This window comes from Marmota monax, unplaced genomic scaffold (genome assembly GCF_021218885.2).
Source record: "Marmota monax isolate L192 unplaced genomic scaffold, Marmota_monax_Labrador192_F-V1.1 WCK01_AAM20220418_F8-fsc00040, whole genome shotgun sequence".
In the NCBI taxonomy this organism is placed as follows: Eukaryota; Metazoa; Chordata; class Mammalia; order Rodentia; family Sciuridae; genus Marmota; species Marmota monax.
The window spans coordinates 11716072-11726280 of NW_026692782.1; the positions used below are offsets into that span (position 1 = coordinate 11716072).

The window sequence follows — 10209 nt, forward strand, 5'->3', positions numbered from 1 at the left end:
ATATAACTGTTTCTTATACTGTCCCTTAAGATGGGGTGCTGTCTTAATGTCCAATATGAAAAGCAATTCTAGGAGAGCCCACAGTGATGTGATACTAGTACACACTAGTACCATGGAGATTTTTAAACTCTTTTTGAGAGAGAGAGAGAGAGAGAGAGAGAGAGAGAGAGAGAATTTTTTAATATTTATTTTTCAGTTTTTGGTGGACACAATATCTTTATTTTATTTTATGTGGTGCTGAGGATCGAACCCAGTGCCCCACACATGCCAGGCGAGCTCGCTACCGCTTGAGCCACATCCCCAGCCCCAGAGATTTTAAACTCTTAAGTAGACCATACAGTTTTAGGAAAAGCTTATTCTCCCACTCCAAACAGTCATAATCCTGGTGTACTATTAGAAAGCACTGTCATTTTCTTGTGCAGTTTATTTGTTTTATGGCGATTAGAGAGGGGTGGCATTGTTTGGTGGACAAACAAAGGCATTTGTAAGTTGATTCCATGCACCATTTTTCACTTTGCTGTAGGAAGTCAGCTCTGCAGTTCTGTTTCTCCTCTTGTGGTGACTGTAGAGCCTTAAGAACAGCAAACTTGCTGCTTGTTTTTTTCCCCTGCCCTTGATAAGAAAATTGCTATTGAAAGGAATGATGGGGCTGTCCTGTAAGATCTTGCCACAACCTGTCACCTTGTCATATATTAGATTTTTTTATTGTCTGAAAGAGAAGGCACTGATTTTTAGATTGCTTCCATTTCAATCACTGAGGGAGGGCCAAGGTAATTTGTCTTCTCTCTTGCACACTGAATGGAAGCCTCTGCCACATCTCTAATCCCAGATTAGTTTCTCTAATCCTGAATTTGTATGGGAATTGAATAGTTCTATGCCTTTGCCAGCTTAGTAGTCCATTCTCAGACAAGAAATAACCCCTCACTTCTAACTCACTTTTCTCTCCTTCCAAATGCCAGTCTGTTCTTCAAAGGCCACTCTTTTTTTAACTAAGTAATTAAAAAGGACAGTTGGCCCTCACATAAGTCCTTTAAGAGCAAAAAAAGAAAAGTAGTTTTAAATAAGTGTTTTGAATGGGACCCAGCAGCTTGTTTAATATCATCTGAGATATAATAAACTAAAACACAGTTGTGATGTTAATTTGTTTGATTCAACAAATAATTTTCATATATGATATGCAGACATAAACCAGCATTGGCTATTTCAGATGAAGAGAACAACGTTCTGATGCCACCAGGAATGTTTACAATCTATAAAATCTCTGGAGACCTCATATTTCAACCCAGTCTAGTTCCTCTCAGTAACCCTTGACTTCTCTGACTAGTGGACCTAATCAGGACGGGGTAGGCTAGCAGCCCGCCCCTGGGGTGTGTGCTGGCAACGATGCTGTTGGTTTACTCATTCTTTTTCTGTCTTCGTTTTTGCATGCCACTGCTCCTGCCCTCTTACAGCCACAGTAGAAGCGGTAGAGGCCCGGGAAGGTATGGCCGTACTACTCTGATAGATGTGCTCATGTGTCTGTCTACAAGTTTTTAAAAACTTTTTCAACATTATAAAACTTTTATTTATTATATCACTAGAACTGTAACAATGAGGAAAGGAATAGATAACCCTACCATGTTCATGTGCCCTGTATTTTTATTCATTTCAATGACCTTCACCTAGGCTAAAGTCCTTGCTGGACTGTGTCAGTGTCATTGCAATGACCGAAGCTTAAGCAACTGGTGTTGAGAGGTGAAGAGGTTAATCATATGTCCCCTCCACATATAAGAGCCATCCATTTGATTAAGAGACTCAGGCCAGCCTCTTTATCTAATGACACTAAAAGTTATTAAGAACAGAGGCAAAAGTAGGGTAGAATTTAGTTTGATTCATTTCTGAGGTTGCCCTAAGGCACTCAAGCTAAATTATCATTCTTTTGGTGGAGACATATATTAAGTGGATGGAGCCTGTTGGAACTGCTAAACCTGTGTTATAAATTTGTTTTATTAGATAAAGTGGTTCAAAATGGAAATTCCTTTTCTTATTGATAACAAAAGTTGAATCGGAAGGAAAATACCTAGAAGCTGTGTTGATGGTTCTTATATTCAGTTCCCAGTGGTGCAAGATAAAAAGCTATTGTAAATAAAAATATAGCTCTCTGTTGCTTTTTTGTTTTGTGGTCAATGTGGTATTTGTGCTTGAAGCAACTTCTCTGTTTAATTTGCTTTGTTACCCTAGGGTTGCCATTTTTCTGGCATTGAGCATGTTTCTGGCCCATTAAAAAACTCCAATGTGTTGGGGCTAAGAACTTGTTACTTGTATTCCAGGTCTCCTTCTGCCATGATTATTTGCATTGAGATTTTATGAATATTCATATTGAGATTTTTATGAACATTTCCATTTCTGTTGCCCTTCCTCATGGAAGCAATAGTTTTAGACAAGACTGATTCAATCAAATGTTGCCTTTCCCTTCACCAGTTATGTGCTCCCTGGCCACCTTTCAGTGTGTTCTTAGGATGTTGCTGTGTGCTAAAAATTGTTAAGCTGTTGTTTGCTGCCTAACTGAGCACTCTCTACCCCCTTTCCTGTTTTTCTATAGCCATCAGTGGGTTTTCACTTCAGCACAAGATTCGAAGTTTTGAAGAAGCCCGAGGTCTGGACCGAATTAATGAGCGAATGCCACCCCGAAAAGATGGCACAAAACACGATGGGCCAGTGAACTCAGTATCCCCTGCACGCCCAAACCCCGCACACCAGAGCGACCAAGGGAAGAAACCCCTGTGATGTCAGAGTCCTGCTGCTACACAGGTGGACCCCAAACTCACGAACAAATCTTATTTATTTATTATTGGAAGAATGAAACAAAAACAACTCAAAACAACTTAAACCTGGAGGTGCATTCATAATTCATTCTGCATTTATTCTGTAAGAAAGGTGACAGTTTTATAAATTTTTTTAATTTATGTTAAATATATAAAAAAGTACATCTGTTTTGTTTTCCCCTTTTTCCTCCTCAATTTTTAGGAACTAATTTGTTGTCAATACATATGTGAAGTCTTGTGCTATAAAGGGACCTTCCCCTAATAAAAGGGCCTTGGAGACCTCAACCCTGGGTTTCTGACTTGAACTAGACAGCCTTTTCTCTTGTTTTTGGAGGGTAATATCTTTCATTTAAGATTAATAGTTTTTCAAACTCAAGATTCTTATCCTTTCTATGTAGTGCCATTGGAGAAAGGCCTCTTAGATTTTAGTAGCTAAAACTGCTTCTTTTCTGATAGAAAACATGATTATTCTAGAACTTCTAAGCAAATAACTCTGTTTTAGTCAGCTTTTTCGAGGCTGTTACTAAAAGACTGGACCAGAACAATTGTACAGAAGAAAAAGTTTATTTGGGGGCTCACGGTTTCAGAGGTCTCAGTCCACAGACAGCAGGCTTCATTCCTCAGAGCTTGAGGTGAGGCAGAACATTCATTGGCAGAAGAGTGTAGCAAAGGGAAGTGGCTCATATGATGATCAGAAAGCAGAGAGAGACTCCACTGACCAGTATAAATAAGTATACTAAAGCCACGCCCTCAGTACCCACCTCTTTCAGCCACACCCTACCAGCCTTCAGTTACCGTTCAGTTGATCCCTATCAGGGGATTAATTCACTGATTGGGTTAAGATTCTTATAACCCCATCATTTGTTCTCTGAATCTTCATGCGCTGTCTCACACATGAGCTTTTGGGGGACACCTCACATCTAAACCATAATAAACTCAAATACTGTTTTTTAAGGGCCAAGGAGAATGTTTTCCGTACCAATATAGTTTCTTCTTTACTCTCAAATTCTTTTAATGTATTCTACTAAAGCCAAATAAAAAATAATGAGGGATTTTCTTAGAGTTACCTAAAATTTGTCCATCTAACCATAAGCATGATTTGTTTGAACTCTCCTTAGAAGTTTGGAGGGAAAAGATTTTCAAAAAGCTTTAGCTGTTGCCAGATTCTTTCACTTTCATTTTTGAATACTGGGGAGATTTACCCCACCTGCAAAGGAAGTCACATTTCTAAATATTTTATAAATGCCCTTAGCAGAACCTTCCACAACTAGAAGTATGTATGCCCTTGTATACCATTGCATCAGCTGTCGCTTCTATTGTCCCCATCATCCTTTTGTTTTTTAGTGTCAGTAATTCTGCAGCTAACTGAGGTAATGGAAACTGAAGATGGCATGGTCCCTTTGTGAACTGAAAGTCTCGCTAAAGGGCACTGGATGAGTGAAGATTTCCTGTCTCCTAGATCTAATTAGAAGATCTGTCTCCTAACTACTGGGTTGTTTCTCCATCTTTCAATACTCATTAGATTGAACTATATATCAACCTTCATTAGCATATTTTGGAACCCAGAAACAAGTGTTCAGATGTAGTGTTTGACTACTCTTCCCTTGGTTTGTTTTTCATGTCACAACCAACTAATGAAGGAAATTTGTGGGGGGGGGATACTTAAGCCCCCATTTTTGGCTTAGCCTGATCACAGTTACCATGTTGCAGCACTCATTGATGAGCTCTCTAATGAATTTGCATGTCTGGAAATATAATATGGAAGCATGGGAAATGCAAATTGAAAGACTTCCTTAATGTCATCTGGGATGTGGGAGGCTATCATTGGAGCAAGTGTCTCAGACAGCAAGACTTCATGTTGGGAGCTTCAAGAGACTCCACTGACCAGTATAACAAAAACCAGAAATAAATAAATAAATAAATTTTTAAAAAAACACATAATTTTTATTAGAAGAATGAAGATTTAATGCATAACAGTTCCCAGTTTGTCTATGACAGAGATCAAAGCATTCTTGGGGATTAGAATCTGTATGCATGAATTGCTCTGTTCATAATAGAAAGATAGAAAGGATATTGTGGACAGGGATGAAGGATCTCCTCTTGGGTTGTGAGCAAAACATGTAAAATAAGGGAGGGAAAAATCTCGAGTAACTTGTCTTCCCTGATTGCCATTTCTTTATACCCAGAGAGGGAATTAAGCTCTGGTACACCCTTATATCCCTCTCTCCCACCCCCAGGAGTAGCAATCTCTCCTATGAAGTTCAGCCCACGTGACAGATGGTAGAACAGGGAGTCCCTTGCCCTTTCTCTTTGCCGTGTGGATTGAGGCTGTACAGTCCACAGGTAGAAACCACACTTGAGGCCTCCATCAGCAGCCTATAGCTAAATACTCACTGCAAACACTTATGAACAAAAAATATTTTACCGATTAAAAAGGGTGATTATTTAGGAATATCTTAATTACTTTCTCAAAAATAAGTGGTATGATGATAAAAGCAAGTTTCTTTGATGGAAAATCACAAAAGGGTATTATTATACTGGTGCCCACAGAGCTGCTGAGGGTCCTAGAGTAGAGAGAAAATTCTGATTTAAGAAAACATGAGTGTCAGATACAGCACCACCAGTTAAAGGGAGCACCATGGCTGGGCACCATGGCACATGCCTGTATTCCCAGTGGCTCTGAGGTGGAGGATTACAAGTTCAAAGCCAGCCTCAGTGATTTAGTGAGGCCCTAAGCAATGTAATGATACCCTGTCTCAAAAAAAAAAAAGGCTGAGGATGTGGCTCAGTGGGTAAGCACCACTGGGTTCAATCTCCAGAACCAAAGAAAAAGGTGGGGGAAGAGGAAGTTGGAAAATTGTGCTGGATTCTAAAAGTGAAGATACTGCTTCTGTTCTGTAAAAAACTAGGTGGGTATTTCAACATTTTAGAAAGTCATGTGCTAAGTGTATCCATGTGATACAGATAACAGGAGATTTACTGGTTTAACCCCTAGTTCCAAAAATACGTGTGTGTGTGTAATGGAATGCTACAGCTTTGATTTTCCTTAAAATCTCAAAATGATATTTTGGTTATAGGTACAGATATTGTTGATTTGCTGGGCTTTTGTCATAAATTTTGATCAGCAAAGTAAATATTTCTTGTCACATACTGATGTATTTGTTAGTCTCCTTGCCTAGGACTCAGTGTCACACTGTCCAGGGATATCCACTTTTTTTCATATCCTTTTACCTGTGTTGACATCACCTTTTCTGGTCTTCTGTGAACAGCTGCCACCCAAGCAAGTTTCTCTCAATGGCAAAGACTTGTTTTCTTATCCTGATACCTTAGGTAGGGTTTCCTGACCCTGCTCAAAATAGGAAGAGAAAGATCTTATTTGTTTGGCCACTAGAATATTTTTATTTAATGTCATTAAGGAGCAAGGACAGCATTTCTGAAAATTAGATAGCTTTGGAGCCTTTCAGAATTGACATTATCCCTTAGATCTTCTAAGTGGTTTTATTTATTTTTTTTAAGAGAGAGAGAGGAGAGAGAATTTTTTTTTTAATATTTATTTTTCAGTTTTTGGCGGACACAACATCATTGTTTGTATGTGGTGCTGAGGATCAAACCCGGGCTGCACGCATGCCAGGCAAGCGTGCTACCGCTTGAGCCACATCCCCAGCCCTCTAAGTGGTTTTAAAACCAAGCTTGAGGCGACTGACCTCTCTATAGGCAGAAAAAAAAAAAATTATAATCATCTGAGATACAGCTGGGCTTGCTGCTCAGGATCACTACTCCAGACTCTCTCTAGCCTCAGAAGAGGGAAAACTGAAATCTAGATTTTTTTGCTGTATTGTATCTCTAAATAAAAATACAAGCACTGGGCTGGGACTGTTGGTCAGTGGCAGAGCTCTTGCCGCACACGTGTGAGGCACTGGGTTCAATCCTCAGCATCACATAAAAATAAACAAATAAAAAATAAAGGTATTATGTCCATCTACAACTAAAAAAATATTTTAAAAAATACAAGCACTTCAAAATTAAGTTTGTCCTTACCAACCTGGGTGATCAGTCAGTTAAACTAATTTATGAAGAACTTGCCCCACATTGACTGAGCCTAGTTTTCCTTTGTATTTCTCCCCGATCTTTGCATTGAAAATTATTTTCTATCCCATAAAGACTTGTTGAGATGGCATTCTAGAATACCCCATATTTAGTCTAGTTGTTATAGTAACACTGGAATCCAAGTTTCTTTCAAGACATTCAGCTTTCCCTGCCTAGGCAGAAAAGAGCAGAGTCCCAGTTATGGGTATGAGGCTCCAGTTTCCTAAGTTATTTGTGGTTATAAACCATGGGTTCCATCTTGTCTGGTACCTGGCCCCATCTTTTCTGAAATCTGCTAGACCTGGAGTAAAAGACCATCTACAACTGGCTATTCAGAGACTGAGAAGGGTCTGGGTTACGTGGTAGATGGTTCTGAAGCATCGTGTTGCCATGGTCCCTTTAAGCCTTGCTATGATCAGAGGATCAGAGGAAAGCCTCAAGAAAGAGCAAATGTTGCTGGGTGTGGTGTCACCTACCTGTAATCCCAGCTGCTCAGGAGACTGAGGCAGGAGGATCACAAGTTCAAAGCCAGCCTCAGCAAAAGTGAGGCACTAAGCAAGTCAGTGAGGCTCTGTCTCTAAATAAAAATACAAAATAGGGCTGGGGATGTGGCTTAGTGGTCAAGTGCCTCTGAGTTAAATCTCTGGTACCCCCTCCCCACAAAAAAAAAAAAAAGGGAGATATGTATAGTGGAGAAAGTTGTGTAGCCAAAGGACAGGGCTGTTACTCTTAGTATCTGGGGTGCCAGCAGAGAACCATATTAGAGCTTTGTGCCATTGACTGTGTGAGGGAGAGCCTGTGTTACGCTGGGACTGGGGACCTGCTCTGCCTCTATCCAGCCAAAGTGAATGGGGTCATGTTAGCTGCCTTCATCTATGCAGTCACAAAGGTGAAGATGATCCTGAGCATATACTCCCTCTTGGGAGGCCTTGGCCTCACGCCCTGGCAACCATGGCAAGACTTGCCAAATAACACCTTTGTCTGAGACAGGTTATGCAGCTTCTCCTCAGTGCCCTCATGACAAGTCAAGATGGCTTCAGATCAAGAAGTGAGAGCAGGACTCAGCGCATTTCCCCGCGCTGCTCTGAAGTAAGACCGTGCACACTGCCTGCCTGTAAGTTCTGGACCAGGTTCCCTTCATACCCTTGTCACATCGCCCACCGAGCACCCTTTTTTGCATGTTAAAACAAAGCACATGTAACAAGGCAGCCATAGATTTTTGATTTGGGGCAATAAAGCCATGCTTTTTCTGTCACAGAATCTTTTGAAGAGGCTATGGTGGATACAGTATTTCCCCTTCTCTGTGCATTGTACCCAGTGGCTGTGTTTCCTAATAGAAAAGTCGGCCAACTTTTGCTAAGAAGTTCCCTGGTTTTGCTTCCTGGGTGGGGAAGTGGTCAGATGTTTGAGGCTGGCTGCTGGTGTAATTTTTTAAGGTTCTTCTGAATGATGGCATATTTGCTAGCACTTAGAGATGACCTGCTTTTTCTTGCTTTCAGTTACGTTAAAGAAAATGGCAGAAGTGTTAGGTTGGCAGAAGTCAGTTAATAAGTCTTTTTTGTAAACAGAAATTACTTTGTTAGACCTTTCTTAATGTAAATTGGAAGTTGTCTTTAAGATTAAAAAAAAAAGAAGGAAACTTCCTTATAATTGAGTGATAATTTATTGGCTCCCTGTGTCTTTATTTCCTGGTGGAGATAATGTTGATATTTGGCTCTTACTCATTTAATAATTCCAGGAGCAAGGGAAAGCCTGACTTGTGATATCTGGCTTAGTCTCTGGAAAATGCCAAGGAATTCTGCTCCCAAGGGAGTTCCCCATAGCAATAGAGGATCTCTCTCCTTCACCCCTCTTGTTTTAAAGTACTTTTGTATTTTTGTGTTTTTCCCACTCGAAATCCACTCCCTTGCTCCTAGCTGCCTCCTGGCCTTTTGCCTACCACTAAGTCCTGCTCAATCCCATACCCTCTCCTCCTGTGGCTTCTCCAACAGAGGCTACTACTTGAAGAAAAGGAAGAAAGACATCCCAGGAATCTCGAGTCTTTACAAAAGATAAAAATAGGCTTTTATTATAGTAATTTAATAACCCTGCATGTGATCCTAACAATAGATGTGGATGAATTCCAACTTGGAAGAAGTCAAAGCCAGAGAGGAGTTGAGCTGGACTACCAAGAACAGGAAGTGCAAGAACAGCCTTTCAATTTCTCTGAAAAGTAGAAATGTCTTGAGGTGCTGTGGATTCACAAGACTGGGGATGGGAAGCACCAGGGCCTGGAGAGGGAACTCTACAGATCCCGGCAGTTGGGGTGGAAAGGCTAAATCCAGGCCTGACAAACCCAAACAGCAATCGTGAAGTTAAATATAGCCACAATAAGGTCATGGTGCAGTTTACAGGCCAGAAAACGTTCCCAGATATCTAATGGCACAAAGGCTAAGTATGTGTGGTGGGTTCTGTTATCCTAGTGGTATCCTGAATTAGCAGCATCCTGTTCCTTAGCTAAAGCCTCAGGAAGATGAGTTGATATTTGCCCTGATTTGCAGGGTTGTAGGGAGCTTTTTAAGATCCTGGAATGAAGGGCTGCAATGCAAATTTATGTGGACCTTGCACTAGATCTAGATGGAGTCCCCACTGCTCTAATAATGCACAATTTTTTGTTTTGGCGTTGGTTGTTTTTTAAATCACAACTTTCAGGTCTTAGGAAGAAAATCTATTTAATGTTGATACAGTGGGTTGACAATTTAATGGCAAATTAAGTCGCCTTTTAATGTTGATGCAGGAGAAAATTCATTACAGAATTCAAAGAGGCGGGAAGACAAGGTTGTCCTTTGTCTGGAGGCCGGAGCACTACCTCATGGTGTCCCCTGGCCAGTCAGCCTTATCATCCTCCCCGTCTCAGTTTACCCGAGTGGGAAAAAGGCTCAGGCAGACCTCATTCTCCAGCTCTTGGTTCTGTGCCCTTCTCTGTGGCCAACTTGACTTGGCATAGTTTCCCCTCTGAGGTCACTGCTTATTTGTCCTTCTCTTATAAAGCTGACTTTCTAAAGAGCTGAAGCCACTTGCTCTTCATCCTTTTTTGGAACTAAAAGAGGTTCCTCCAGCTTAGTTCTTCTCAAAGACACCCCATCTGCACATTGTGCTTATTTGCTTGTCCATGAAAAGGGAGAAAGAAGTCACATGATGTCACTGTCAAGGTTTCCTTTGGGGACAGGCCGGATAAACGGGATGAAAGGCTAAGTTCTGTCACAGCCTTAGGAATTTGGATGTGACTGACCGAGGTCCCTAGATAGATTCATGTTACATCACAGGTGTGCTATGGGAA

The 10209-nt window shown here is 40.8% G+C and overlaps 1 protein-coding gene across 2 annotated transcripts in view; it reads left to right on the forward strand.

Moving 5' to 3' along the window:
* The window catches only part of Ppp3cc (protein phosphatase 3 catalytic subunit gamma), a 72278-nt gene extending 69189 nt beyond the window's left edge, over window positions 1-3089 (forward strand). The window contains exons 13-14 of one of the 2 annotated variants that reach the window (XM_046447680.2): window positions 1452-1481; window positions 2582-3089. In XM_046447680.2, coding sequence (XP_046303636.1) covers window positions 1452-1481; window positions 2582-2766 — 215 coding nt within the window. In that variant the 3' untranslated portion in view covers window positions 2767-3089. The remainder of the gene's footprint in view (window positions 1-1451; window positions 1482-2581) is intronic. The other variant, XM_046447681.2, reaches the window with a different exon arrangement.
* The last annotated feature ends 7120 nt before the right edge of the window (window positions 3090-10209 follow it).